This window comes from Hemicordylus capensis, chromosome 3, assembly GCF_027244095.1.
Source record: "Hemicordylus capensis ecotype Gifberg chromosome 3, rHemCap1.1.pri, whole genome shotgun sequence".
In the NCBI taxonomy this organism is placed as follows: Eukaryota; Metazoa; Chordata; class Lepidosauria; order Squamata; family Cordylidae; genus Hemicordylus; species Hemicordylus capensis.
This window is the reverse complement of record NC_069659.1, coordinates 233,411,540-233,426,748: the sequence shown is the minus strand read 5'-3', so window position 1 is coordinate 233,426,748 and position 15,209 is coordinate 233,411,540. Positions and strand designations below refer to the sequence as shown.

General features: G+C 43.0%; 1 protein-coding gene across 2 annotated transcripts in view; it reads left to right on the top strand.

Annotated features, from left to right (window-relative positions):
- Window positions 1-15,209, top strand: part of CDH23 (cadherin related 23) — an 846,530-nt gene that overhangs the window by 179,458 nt on the left and 651,863 nt on the right. For both annotated transcript variants that reach the window (XR_008320257.1, XM_053312564.1), the window contains exon 4: window positions 14,417-14,559. Coding sequence is in view for 1 of the 2 variants with exons in the window: in XM_053312564.1 (XP_053168539.1) it covers window positions 14,417-14,559 (143 nt within the window). In the remaining variant the exon portion in view is untranslated. The remainder of the gene's footprint in view (window positions 1-14,416; window positions 14,560-15,209) is intronic.

Here is a 15,209-nt window from a genome sequence, read left to right as displayed (position 1 = left end):
GGGTAGTTGGTTTAGGCAGGGAAAATGAGTAAGGAGAAAAGTTTAACCTCCTGTTCCTGCAGCTTTGGTTCTTATCAGGATTAGGCCCCCGTAGCTGTGTGTTGTGAAAAAAGAAGTGCTTCTGATTGAAAGCATGCCTCTTAACATCACATTTAGATTCATGTCTCATTTTTCTTAGTCAATAGGAAACTGGAAGTCACTTAGATTCAGGACTCTTCTTCTCTAACTAAGCAAAACACTGGTGCTGCCTTGAAGAAAATGTTCCCACCCTTTGGTCAAGGATGGAAAACCAAAATATTTCAACTAACTGTCTTTGATCTTCTTGGTAGCCCTGGTTCTTACATATCTATTAAGTACTTTTGAGGGGCATGTCATGTGAAGACAAATGCAGGCGGAAGCTTTATTCCCAGCAGCCTGTGGTTTTTGTCATAAGTTAGAAATCATCAGCATTGTTTGACATTCTCATCTCAAATGTATAGTTATAAAAAAATTACACTTTTAAATAAATTATTTCAGGAACGGTCACTCGCAATTACACTTGAGTGCTATACTGCCTTATTTTGAATGCTAAAATGATTATTTCTGGCAGTGGATAATTGTTGATAAATGGATAAAAAGTGATAGAATTACAGGTTTGGTGACAGCTGATGGTGGTTTAGTCCTAGCTCCTTTTATTATCCACAGGTGTTCAGTCTTCATGCCTTTAGGACAGTCTGTTTGTACTATAAATGTTCCACAAAATTGTCTATGCCTCTCAATTTTCATCAGGCACAGATTCCACCATATGAAGGATCCCTGCACGATTCTAGAAATGCACCAGATAATAGCACTAGTGTTTCTTCTTATGCCTTATTGTTTCTATTAAGGAAAAACTATCATGCTGAAGAGTATCACATTGTTCTGGTGTAAGGTATGGGGGAGGAAACTCTGACTAGGGAAGAGTGAAAAAATAACACTATTAACACAGCCTGTGCCTTGTTTTATAACTAAATAATAAATTAGAAAGCAGCCAAGTAAATGCTGCCAGGAGTTGTCATGGCAGTTCTTGGTTTTATGGCCACATATGTTGTTTCTATGCATTTTTAGGCTCCCTTTATCTACCTCTCTACTTCCCTGGGATAGTTGCACCAGTTTCTTCCTGTGTCATGACATATGTAGCCAAGTGCAGACATTAAGGGCTGATGGAAATATTACCATCAGGAGAGGAGAGGAGAGCTGGTCTTGTGGAAGCAAGCATGACTTGTCCCCTTAGCTATGCAGGGTCTGCCCTGGTTGCATATTAATGCGAGACTTGATGTGTGCACACTGTAAGATATTCCCCTTAGGGGATAGAGCCGCTCTGGGAAGAGCAGAAGGTTCCAAGTTTCCTCCCTGGCATCTCCAAGATAGGGCTGAAAGAGACTCCTGCCTGCAAGCTTAGAGAAGCTGCTGCCAGTCTGTGTAGACAGTCCTGTGCTAGAGGGACCTATGGCCTGATTCAGTATATGGCAGCTTCCTATGTTCCTAATCCTATGTACCTTGTTGAAGGTCCCTGAAGTTCTCTGTGTTGTAGTGGAGTATAATGTTTGCCTTGCACTTCCTACAGGAGTCAATCTCAAAATGTGTTGTGGCAATCCTGCACTGCCTTAATAGCAGAAGCTGCTAGCATGGAGATATTCCACATGATTAAGTTGACTTAAGTGGTAGCCCCAATTCAGTTGTTATGCCATGGAATAATAAAACAAGGCCACATAGAAGACATTTTTGTTAGTCTCCATTGCTTGAACTTGCCTTCAGGTTCCAGTTTGGGAAGTTGTTGGGCAAGGAAGCCTCTTTTGGCAGGAAGTTTGCAGGAACTGCCCTTCCTTCCCTGCAGTATAGCAGAATTGTATAGGGATGTGCATGAATTGATTTTTTTGATTCAATTTGTACCCGAATCAAATCACTCCCGAATTGTTTTGGATCTGAATCCCCCCAGATTCCATTTGTACCCAGATTTTCTGAATCCGAATCTGAATTAATTCAGGGGGAAAGGTGTCCTGGGGGCAAAACAGTGGGGTGGGTGGTAATGCCCAATAGGTGGAAGCTACCACCCAAATTTCAGAGAAATTGGGCAAAGGGGTGGTTTTTAAAGCATTTTTGAAGTTGGTGCATCTTTACGTTTTTCCCCCCATAGGGAAAAATGGGGATTTCAGCAGCCTTATAGCTCCATGTGGGGGGCACCAGGGCAGGTTGTGGTGGATGGTAGTGCCCAATGCGTACAGGGAAGCTACTACCCATATTTCAAAGAAACTGGGCAAAGAGATGTTTGTTTTTTAATTGAAGTTGGCATGTCTTTGTGGCAGATTTGGGCAGATAAGGGGTTTTGGGGGCAGAAGAGTGGGTCAAGTGGTAGTGCCCCAATGGGTGCCTGCTACCACCCAGATTTCAAATAAATTGGCAAAAGGGGTGATTTTTAATTTTTTACTGTAGTTTGTGCATCTTTAAGCTTTTCCCCATAGGGAATATCAGCAGCCCCATAACTCCATGTGGGGGGCACCCTGGGTGGTCCAGAGTGGGCTGGGGTGTAGTGCATATAGGGTGCCAACAAACCCACAAGCCCATGGGGCACTGGGTTTTGTTGTTTTCAATGTCTGAGATGTTCTGAGAGTTTATTCTCTCTCATTTCCTACCAGAGAATAAACTTTGAAATTTGGGTGGTAGCTTCCATCCATTGGGCACTACCACCCAACCCACTTTGTCCAAAATAGAGGTCCAAATCTCTGAATTTTTCAGGTCTGAATCTGGGGTGATTTGTTTTATACCAAAATCTGGGCAATTGAGTACAGGGAGGATTTGTTTTGTCTACAAATCATCCAAATTATCCAGATTCAGGTACAAATCATTTTGTACCCGAATCGTTTCGCACATCCATAGATTGTAATAGTAAGCCTCTAAGCATTAAAAAATGGCACATGATACAGCCACCTCACTGAAGTTAAATAGGTCTAAGGTTCTAGGGTCTGATCTATGCCTAGATGGTGACTCTTGGGAAGTCTATCCTGGGAACTCCATGTACTCTATCTTGAATTTCAGGAGCATAATAAAATGACTTTCTTCCAACATGAGTTTCTTCAGATACAAAGACTATTCTCATGACTGGGAGGTGGGGAGGGAGGGCGAGGCTGCACAAAACTTACCTCCCCCCACCCCACAGATTATCCTGAAATGGTGAAGGGAAGCAAAGACTGCTCCCACACGACCCATGCTGCTACATGCAGTATGGATCTCTGGAGGCCTGAACGATGCGTCCCAGTCTCCATGTATCCAGCAGTGCACTGCATGATGAGTGTGGTGCATTGGTGAATATCCCCATGTGATGGGTGCTCTAGGCGCCCGCCTCTGTGTGTGCTCGGGCTGCAAGTAGCCCAAGTACATATAGAATCCTGGTACCAGGGTTAAGGGTGTGCTTACACCCTTAACCTTGGCTAAAGGTTGGGCTCCAAAGTAGGTTTAGCAGGCAGGCAGTGGCAGAGGCGCTCTCACCTCTAGACTTCCGGGCCAAAGTCCAGGGCCTCCACAGCCTCTGGGGCCCCCCAAATCCCAGATGATGTGGTCACCCAGTTGAGCATGATGTTGCTTAATTTGCGGTGGGGGGGGGAGCTCTCTACGTCCAGGCTCCAAAATTACCTAGGAGCCCCTCCAGGCAGTGCCAGGATCCATGCAGATCCTGGTGCTGCATACGAGCAGCCTACCTCAGGCTGGGCTGCCCTTGCCTGGGTTAGGCTGCTCGTGAGAACAGCCTTATTGTTTTCTGCTCAGGGTTGCATAGAGATCAGGAGGGGATTGGGTATTTGTATGATCCCTTCTCTACCCAGTTCTAGTTTGGTGGCTCACTTCTCCCCAGAGTGAGAGAAGCAAGAAAAAGGAACAGGAACCTAAGGCCTATTTCCACTTTCTTCTGGGATAGGGGGAAAACTAAGGTCTGAACAAAGTGTCTCAATGAAATATTTCCTGTGAGTGGATACTCCAGACATCTTCCTGCTGGATTCTAGTTCTTACTGAAGCACAACCTAAATTAGTCTAGTACACATGTGTGCATATATGTTCCCTCTCTCTCCCTCCCACCCCAGGGCTGAAAGCAGTGAGCTGGCTCTGCTAAACTGAACAGTGATGTGTGTTAAGGGAGAGGGACTGCGGCAACTGCAAGTCCTTGTGACCACCTCTGTGCCCACCCAATGGCCACACTATGTGAGAAAAGCCCAACTTTTGTAACCTGAATTGTAGGCTTGGCCTATACCCTATTTGGTGCATAAGCCAACATGGAAAGCTGCCATCACTGCAGCACACACAATGTGCTACACACCAGTCTCCCCATCCCCATAACCCTGAAATCCTCACACACTCCATAGTGTCTCCTTTCCTAGTAGCAGCTGCTCCTGATCTAGTATAAGCCACCCCAACCCCTGCATTTTCAGCGGGCAGGGAGTGAGGCAAGATCAACAGGAGAGGGAGCAGGAGTGGTAGCAGTGCTGCTGCAGACTGAGCCATCGCCAGGTCAGATAGGTGTAGGGCTGCTGACAGAGAAAGAATGCAGCTCTGCCCATCCAGCTGAAGCAGCTGCCTCACTGCACCTCATCGGCGGACCAGCCCTGCCAAGTAGTCGTTGATTTCCAGATTTCCTATGGGGGTTTGTTGGATTTTGTGCGTGTAGGGCCTATACCAATTCAACTTCCATATGTTGATGTACATAGGGCCTGGATGTGGCACAGGCATTTGTGTAGCTGGTAAGAAGCAGCCCCATGAAATATCGTTCTTCAGACTAATTGCTTCTGGACATTTTCCACAAATAAGACTGAGGGTCAGTTAAAGATTGCACATGGAATCCATTAATTCGTTTTCTCCTATATCTCCAAATAATGACAATTGTGTGTCAGACCAAAAGTGTATGCATTTAGAAGTTTCTGTTGGTAAGGTAGAAGGGGATGAATCAGAATAATGTTAGTCCCCTTTCTGTCAGGGGAGTGACAGAAAGGCCTTTTGTTTGTTTTTGTGGCATCCCTGTGCAATCTTGCATTGCTCCCTAATATTTTGTCTCTGTCTTATCTTCAGTGTGTTCCAGGCTTTGTTTGAGGGGCTATATAATTTAGGAGGTTTTAAAGGGGTACTGGTAAAGCCTAATTCAAATATGTTCTTTGAGGAAACAAAGAGAAATCCCCATTTCCCATTCCTGCATTTCCAGCAGCAGTCTCACTTGGAGAGGTTTGTATATAAGAGAGACATGTGTCTTTTGCATGTGAGAGAAGATATAAACAGGTGTTCTTGGATGTAGTTCAGTCCCAAGAAATATGTTTCCCAAAATCTTGCATTTCTTTGACTTAACATAGTCCTATGGCAACTTCAGCTCTTTTAAAATACAACTCCTGGGTGCTTTGCGGGCTAGCTGGTCAACAGCAGCAAAATGCAAGTCGCACTCAAAACTTAAACAGCAGGGGGAGCAGTCTGGCGGAAACTAACAACCCAAATAAACAGCAGCTTTCTTACACTGGATAAACTATGTCCTACCTCTATATCACAGCAATTAAATTCAAAACAAGGCATTGGAAATGTGAATGGCACCCTGCTATCTGCGTAGGGGCTACAGTGTCACAACACAGGAAGTGGGGAAACACACTTCTGAGATACGACATGACCTGGTTGCAGGGTCTAATCTGGAAAGCGCCCTGGTGATGGAGTACATGGGCAAAATGGCTGGTGTTACTTTTACCTTCCATTGCTGAATGGCTTGCATGTCAAATTTCTTACTTCAGATGATGCATTAATGCTTTCCAATGTTCCTGAGATTGTCTCCTCTACAGGGAGGGACTGCTAATTTGACCTTCCCATGAGCAGCAATTTCTTTCTGTCAAAAAGTTCAGTCTCTTCACAAAGTGTTGACTCAGCAAGGCAAATATAACTTTGCTAAACATAACAGCTTTCACTGAGGGGAAACATTTGCTACAGATGAAGCCTGGGCTGTTAAAAACACACACACACACACACCCTTAAAGAAGAGGAAGCAGAGTCCTGGACAGTTACTTCCCAAAATCCAAAACTTCCTTTATTGTTGGGGAGGGGGTGGTTGATAGCACAAACAAGAGATATTCTTATGACACGAAGTCTAACAGATTTATGGTGGCAGGAACCTAGTTTCATGGACACACAAGATGGACAGTAAAAGTGGTGGAAACACACAATATATGCACACATGAGTGCAATAGAAGAGGGGAAAAATCTGTTTTACAATGCAGTGTTAAGTGCTCACACATTACATTTGCAGAAAACCTGAGTTTGTTACTCAGTCAGGGGCGTATTTATGGTAGGGCAGGCAGAGCACGTGCCCTGGGTGCCACTTGAAGGGGGGCACCGTTTTTTTAAATTAAATTAATTTTTTTTAAAATGGCCACCAAAAACAAAATGGCCACCATGCATGCTCAAATGGCCTCTGTGAGGCCCTAGGCCATGCCAGGATGCGCAGAGGCCATTTGAGCATGTGTGGTGGCCATCTTGTTTTCAGAGGTCATTTTTTTTAAAGTTATTTTTAAAAATGGCCACCACACATGCTCAAATGGTCCCTGTGAGGCCCTAGAGGCCAGTGGGGGGAGGGGGAACCTTTGCAGACCCCCTCGCAGCCTTTAGGAAGCCCCCCAAAGGGGCTACAGGTTAAAAAAATTTAATTTTTTTAAATATAAGTCACTGTACACATATTCAGATTGGCACTATGTATAGAGAATCAGGGCTTGTGAATACTGAGCTGAAGCTTATGAGCTAGGATTGTATTCATTTGCTCTTATTTTGCTTCTTGTGATAAATGAGTTAAATGTGATGACTTGCTAATATGGCTATTAATGGTGAGTTTGTCTTTGAATCAGTGTGAAATCCTTAGTATTAAGCCCCACTGGGAGTTTCTTGCTCTCTTTCTCTCATTGTAACTGTCTTTCTGAAATACTAGAATATATTCCAAGCAGTGACACAGTTTACTCTGCATATCCTTTAATTATTTTCAGAGTATCTGGGAAAAGTCAAATTCTCCATTGATTTTTAAAACTTATGTAATAGTGATGCTACAATGCATAGTAGAGAATTAGATAGGCACTTCTGTTTAGTTTTCCAAGTACACCTCCACATAGTATTGGGTATTTCATGAGCCCCAGTATACTGAAGTTTGTAGTTTTCCAGCATTTTTTGGTCTGGCTACATCCACTGCTAAATAGTTTTTGAAATATTAAAAGATTAACGAGCTTGACTTGTATTTTTGAGCTGATATTATGGTAAAGTTATCTGAAAGATGGGTGTCAGATGTTTGTACGGGGGCGCAATTTCAGTGCTTGCCCTAGGCACTATTTTCCCTAGATACTCCTCTGTACTCAGTAAGCCAGTCCTGGCTCCCCATGAATGAATCTGTATGATATGCTTATTTGCAAGCCTGTGTTGATTGCATTCATATATACATTTTAAAACGTAACACTTTAAAACATGTGAAATGGCTACTGTGAAAGGAAGCCCAGAGACCCTTGTTTACAAGTCTCACCTTCTGCTTTGTAGCAAAAGACCTCAAAATAGGAATATAATGGCTTTCCTACAGGATACTCCCCACTCCCTTTCTATCCTTTTTCCAGCCCATCCCCTGATAGCTTCCACTGACCCCCCTGGGTAGATCAGCTGACTGAGTAACGTGAGATTCCTGTAGGTCAACTGATTGGCTGCTGATTCACCTTGTATTCACTGAGGTCAGCTATAGGCTTAAAACAAACAAACAAAAAAACACTAATTAACAATTAATTGCCTGAAGTTGGGATTTTCTGCTTACTTTTGATCCCATTGTTTTAATCTCCAGTTGGATAAAAGTGATAACTGTTCTTCGGAAACATGGAGTAAGCAGGCTCTTTATTGTAGCTATGACTGGGCAGGAGCATTTCTTCCTCCTCTCCGAAAAAGGCATAAGCCTTCTAATGTTCCTTCTATTTCAAGTCTTATTGCATGTAAAACTTTTTAAATAGTTAATAAATTGCACTGCCAATGCAGCTACTGTCCATCATTGTTATCCTCCTGTTACAGGCAGGGTGTGTGTGCTGTGGCTAGGAGATGGTGTTTTGTGACAGGCCTGCCTGTCATGAGGGTAACTGTTGTTACCCTCACATTGCATTTGAGGGGAATGTCAACAGATAATGGCTTAAGATGCTGCCAGCCCATTCATTTCTAGGCTCAGTCCAAAGTGCTGACTTTGGCCTTTAAAACCCTACACAGTCTGGGTTACCTTAAGGACTGTCTTCTCTGAAATGAACCTGCCTGAATCTTTAGATTGGCCTGTACGCTGACCTGTCTCTAACTGCAGGGGAGAAGGAGAGTGGAAGCTCCACCAAAGAAGCATCAGAATTGCAATGTGTAGTTTTAGCCCTGAAAGTGCCCTTGAAAAAGGACAAAAAAAACTCTCTAAAGCATCTGTGAGTTTCCTCCCCTCTGAGTTCTAAAGATTTTGCTGATGTTTGAAAGGCTTGGAGTTTTAGGTGGTGTCCAGATTCTCTTGTCTGTTTTGGCATAGTAATCTCTAGGAAAACTTTTCAATTAGTTAATTTAAACTTTTCCAAATTTTGAACCAAACTTTTGGTTCAAATGAAAAATGACTTAGATCAGTGGTCTATGTCTGATTCCATTAAGTATTTGGGGGAAAATAAAGGTGTTTAAGAGTAATCTAATGCCAAGGCCTTTAACCTTTAAGAGGTTTTCCAGTTCTTGAACATTCATCATATTTTAATGCAAGTGTATACATTAGTGAAATGACTTCTTATGGCAAGGACATCCACTTAGAATGTCCTTTGTAAACTCCAACTACTCATTGAAGAAGGCAGGTTTAACTTTCCACATTTTCAAGCTTATCATTGGGTATTTATCATCCATCATCATCATCATCAACAACAACAAATATTTATATACCCCTTTTCAACAGATGTTTCCAAAGCAGTTTACATAGAGAAATGAATGAATGAATGAATGAATGAATCCCTGTCCTCTATGGGGCTCACAATCTAAAAAGAAATATGATAGAAACCAGCAACAGCCACTGGAGGGATGCTGTGTCCCCACTGGAGGGATGCTGTGTCGTCCCTATCATGGATAGGGCCAGTTTCTCTCCGCTTGCTAAATAAAGAGAATCACCACATTAAAAAGGTGCCTCTTTGCCCAGTTAGCAGGAGTTATATTATATTTTCAGCTCTAGGGTGGAACAATGAGTCTCAGGTTTTGACTATGCTTTGGGCTCAGCCTGAAAGTCATCTGACCCCAATGAAATCTTGGCAGGTGCTGGGCTCATCATTTGTTCGTGGATCTATGTAATCACCTGAGTTTAAAGCTTCAAGGCATATATGGAGAATTTTGGGTTGTCGATTATCGGGGTGTGCACAAAACCAGCTGCCCCAGTTTTGGACCCTGTCGAACCCCGGTTCCGTTCAGGGGTGTCCGTGAATTAATTTTTTTTGTTTAAATCAACTTACTCGCTCCAGGGGGCTTCTCTGAGGCTGTGAAGGGGTCTCTGGAGGTTCCCTCTCTCCCCCACCGGCCTCCATTACTGCCAAAATTGCCTGGTTTGGGTGGTTTTTGCCCATTCCAGGCCTCATGGTGGCCATTTGGAGACCATCGCGCATGTTCAATGGGCCTCTGTGTGGCTGGGTCATGACCCCGCAGAGATCATGGTCATGGCCATGCAGAGGCTCATTGGGCATGTGCAGCAGCCTCCAAAATGGCCACCACAATGGAGGGCAGGCCCAGAATGGGCCAAAGACTGCACGAACAGGGTGATTATGGCAGTAATGGAGGCTTGCAGGGGGAGGGGGAGCCTCTGGAGACCAGTGTTCCCTCTAAGGGGGATTCTTAGATGTTGTTGTCTACAACTCCCATAATCCCCAAGCAAAAGCGATTGCAGCTGGGGATTCTGGGAATTGTAGTCAACAGCATCTGGGTATCCCTGTTACAGGGAACACTGGTCTCTGGAGGCTCCACCTCCCCCCACAGGCTTCTCTGGAGGCTCTCCCCCCACCAGGTGCAAGTTTTGGGTGGCATAGAAATAAGAAAGAAAGAGAAAAACATCTGGGAGTGCCTGTTAGAGGGAATACTGCCTGAGGACCCTCCCCCCCAGCCTTAGAGAAGCCTCCTGGAGGGAGTAAGTTGATAAAAATTGTTTTTAAACTTTGAGCCCCCCAAACAAGTTGGGGCTTTTGGCTCGATGCTGAGCTGAACTGCTGGGGGGTTCAGTTCGATGTCAACCTGATTTGGTTCTGAACTTGTTTGCACATCCTTATTCTAGACATGGTTTTGATCTTTTCTTGCATGAAAAGTTCATGCTATGGAGAATCCCTGTTTAAAGGTTGCTCGTAAATCTTTTGGGAGGCCAACTGGCCATCCTATAACATCATTACATTAAATCAGTTGATTTATTATGAAGCTGTTTTCAAATCTTTTGAAATGTTGAGAGCAGAGTTTTATTTATATCTAAATGCTAGCTAACAGCTTATTCAGTGGAAACCTCTATTATCATGGCTTTTTGGTCCTGATGCAATTGCTGCTTCTGAAACTCCACCTCTTTTCTTAGACCTGGAACATCTATCAGATGCACCTAAACCTGTAGCCTTGTTTTATGAGAAGCTTAAATATGAGATCAGCATTGATTACATCCAAGATTTTGGAATAATGTTCTTGAATACCCTATTCTGTTAAACCAATGGTGGGTAACTGTGAAGGCAGTGAAATGTGCCTCTTTGGATCTCAACATGAGGCTAATACTGCAGAAACCTTTATTTTGTGCTATTGGACACCTCAGAGAATGTTTAATAAGGGCTGGTTTGCAGACTTCTGGATTTTGGATATGTAATTTGTATGATGGCGCATCACCTTAAGTGGTGCAGTGGGGAAATGCTTGACTAACAAGCAGAAGGTTGCTGGTTCTAATATCTGCTGCTACTATATTGGGCAACAGTGATATATAGGAAGATGCTGAAAGGCATCATCTCATACTGCGTGGGAGGAGGCAATGGTAAACCCCTCCTGTATTCTACCAAAGAAAACCACAGGGCTCAGTGGGCTCCAGGAGTCGAAATTGACTTGATGACACACTTTGCCTTTACCTTACACTTCCGCATATGGTTTGGTCCTGTCCAATGGTGGTTTCATTTTGGCTTGAAATCCATAAGATTGTTAATATGATTTTGAGGACATTCATGTTTTGTTGGGTTACATCTCCAAAATATGGAATCTAACATTACATCAAGAATTGTAGATTCTTCATGCTTGGGTGGGGGTCGCCAAAAGGATTATAATGCAGCACTGGAAGGACAAATTTACTCCTGAATTACAACTTTGGATAACTGATATGTGTTCCTTGGCATTTGAACTGGTTTTTATACCAACTGAAAGGTAACAAAGAGGAATTCTCAGAAATTTAGTTGAATTTCAATGAATTGTTCATGGTTTTTAAATATATCCTTAGAATAAGGTTTTTCTTTTTCTTCATTTCTTTTTCCCTTTTTCTTGGCAGGTTGTATTTTATTATGTTAATATTATGTTATGATTTTTTTTATTATCTCCTCCCCTCCTTACCCCCCTTTTCTTCAGTTATACATACAGACAATTGTTGTCCTTGATTACTGCTGTAATCTTACTTGGGGGGAAAGGGGGGAAAGAGTCCCCCCCTGCCCCCCCTTCTAGTTGGAATACATTTGGGTGGGTAACAGACATGAAGCCTTTTCAATGAAAGTATCATACCTGTGGAACTCTCTTCCCGGGGTTTTATGTCGAGCTCCTTCATTTGCTGTTTTTTTTAAAAGGTGGTTGAAGATAGACTTTCTACTTTCACCCAACTTTTAGATTGTAATATTGGATCAGTGAGACATAGATCAATTTATGGTAGGAGTGCAGATCTCCCTTATGCAAGTGAGGAATCCCCCCCTCCTAGGGATGTGCGTATAATAGAGGACAGGAGGTGCATATAACAGAGGACAGGAGGTGCATATCTGCTCCTCCACCACTTCTTGTATTGGCAGCACTCCCCCCAGCTATCTTCACACACCGGCAGTGAAGATAGTGTGGCACCAGAATGCATATCTCTTCCAGCTGCCCTCTCATGATGCCGGTACGCACATGGCTTCCGCACATGTGCAGAAACCATTTGTGTGGTCAGCATGGTTGCTGACCATGCAAAGGGCTGCCACACATGCTTGGGAGAGATGTGCATGCCAGTGTCGCACAAGGGCAGATGGGCACTACCAGCCATGCAAATGGCTGCTGCACACATGCGGAGGAGATTGGTGCACCAGCGTCATGTGAGAGCAGCTGGGAGAGAGTGCCGTCAGCGCACAGAATAGCTGAGGGAAGTGCTGCCGATACAGGAAGTGGCAGCGAGAGGTGGAGGCGCAAGTACGCATTTGCTCTCCTGTTTCAAAGGTGTCAGGGATGTGCTGCAGATTGTGCTTTGAATGGTGATTCATGCACATCCCTACCCCAGCCTCATTTTACTGAACATCCTCAAATGTATCCCCCACAAGGACTTTCTGTCCCTTGAGGAGTTGCTCCTCAAGCTTTTGCTGTGTCTGCACCCCTAGTTTTTGGACTGCTGCTTTTAGAGTATTCAACTTGTATTGTGTATTTTTAGGTTGCTGTTTTATATTATGTTTAGTGGTATTGTCTTTTTAATTCATATTATATAGTTTATAGTTTAATTGCTTTTTTGATCTATTTTATTTTCTCATTATGTTACATGGTGACAAACAAATAAACAAAACATGACAAAAATGTCTCTGTAAATACACAAAAAACCCATATAGTGAAATTAATACAATTTCTAGCACAAATAACAATATGTCAGCTCATGCACCAGAGTGGTGATGATAATATCAGGAAAAAAGAATATCATTCCAACATAAGCTGTTTAATTGTTGTAAACCACCTTGTGCCTGTTCTTAACAGGGAAAAGTGGAATGAATAAATGACAAACCTGTTATATATTACTTACTTACTTTATTTATTTGTTACATTTTTCTCCCGCTCTTCCTCTAAGAAGCCCAGAGCGGTGTACATGGTTATGTTCATCCTCACAACAACCCTGCGAGGTAGGTTAGGCTGAGAGATATGTGACAGCCCAGAGTCACCCAGTGAATTTCATGGCTGAATGAGGATTTGAACTTGGGTCTTCCCAACACTCTAACTACTATTAATATTAAAAATTGGACTACAGGATGAGGTAGTGGATTGTAACACTTCTGCAATATATTCTACTGTCATTCCCATATTACAGAGCGGGTGGAGGGAGGCTGAAGTGGAGGAAGAGTAATTTACAACAATCATGCAGTGTAGTCCACTGTTATGTATTTGGCAACATATAATATATCATACCACTGATTTGTATAACGGTCAGGTTCAAACTACACATTATGCCAGCAGATGGATCTTCGGGAAGTTTGTTTGTTTGTTTGTTTGTTTGTTTGTTTGTTGGAAATACAAGTGGAGGGGTGGCGTCTATGAAGTTGATCACAGCAGCAGCACTGTGGGGAGCGGCGACTAGGCCATTTCCAATGGGTCATTTTTGTGATCAAAATCTCTCCCAGCTGCTTTCTCTCCTGCAGAAATGCAACTGTATTTTCCTTTGTGGGTTGGAAAGCCGCTTGTGTGGGCAGCTTTGATAGCAGGAATAGCCTACTGGGAAAGGGTTAATCCCCCCCAGAACTGCTGCTTTGATCAACTTTACAGTCCACCCCCCACAATCATCATATATCTCCAAGAAATCAATCTTCAATCACAGGAACTCCTGGCATCATGTGGAGTTTGGGATTTGTGGTTGTTAAATAGTGCTTAAAATGATATAATGGAAGTTATACTTTGCCTTGTCACGTTCTGTCAGTGTCTGTTTTGGATTTCCAGGTGGTGGGGGGAATCCTCCAAATATACCTCAGATTGCAGCAAAGATCAATCTGGTTAAATTGCTCCCTCAGATTCCACCAACCTGTCGCCAAACCACCAGTGCTTAGTTGCATGCAGATATCTTGTGCTCCACTGGCTTGTTTGCAGATAGCTTTGCAAAACCTAAAATGAAAATTTGAAGTCAAAATGTATCTGGGGAGTGTGTGTGTGATTCTAGCCTTTCCATCTAGGAGATCAGCTACCCACATGATTGCATCAAAGCTCTGAAACTCACCATGAAACCAGAGACATGCATAATTCAGTCCACTAAATTTCCAAGATCTTCACTGTCTACTTCATGCATCCGATGAAGTAGACTCTTCCCTACAAAAAATTGTCATATTAACTCTGGTAGTCTTAAAGGTGCATGAGACTCTTTCTTGCCTTTATGAAGAAAGAAGATATGTGTGACTACAATTCATTTGCTAGAACACTAACCTTTTCATTGCTTTTTCTTCCTCTTGTGTTCTTATAGGTTCATCAGTGACACAGTTGCTTGCCCGTGACCTAGACAATGATCCTCTTGTGTTCGGAGTAGTTGGGGAAGAAGCTAGCCGATTCTTTGCTGTGGAAAGCATGACTGGAGTTGTGTGGCTCAGGCAACCATTGGACAGAGAGGTAATGAAGGATATATTTTTTAAACTAAACATTACTGTATCAGGATTTAAGTCCACAGTGAGTCTGGACAGAAGACCCAAGAGATCCCAGGTAGGGGATTCAACCTGTTCACTGTCACCCAGCTCTGGCCAAAGGATGGAACTGCGGGAAGACCATCCATACCAGCCAAGGAAGTTTCCTATAGTAATAGATCAGAACCAGCCCATTCTATTTCCTGCTTGAGGGTTCACATAAGCAACCAAAAGGGATGGTGGGGCTATGAAATTGTACAAATTAAGAAATAGCTGAACAAATCCAGAGGAGAATGGGGAAATTTTAAGCATGTGTTTCAAGTGTTCAAAGCATTTCACATACATTGTTTCAGTAATGTGTGGATCACCCAATGATGTTGTTCCTATATTGCAAGTGAGGAGCTGAGACTGAAAACAGAGTGGATTGTCTAAGGACAACTCAGTAAGTTCATAGTGACTATCTAATGACTTCCTCAACCTACAGGTCATATTCTTAGCCAATGTGCCACATTAGCATGCAGCTGAAAGGGAAGGGGGTACTGAGGATCAGTTAAGGAAGCACAGATAAATTTACTTATAGAAAAAGTAAAAAAAAAGGTTTTTAAAAACCAGGAGTTCAAAAGCAACTTTTGTCAATAC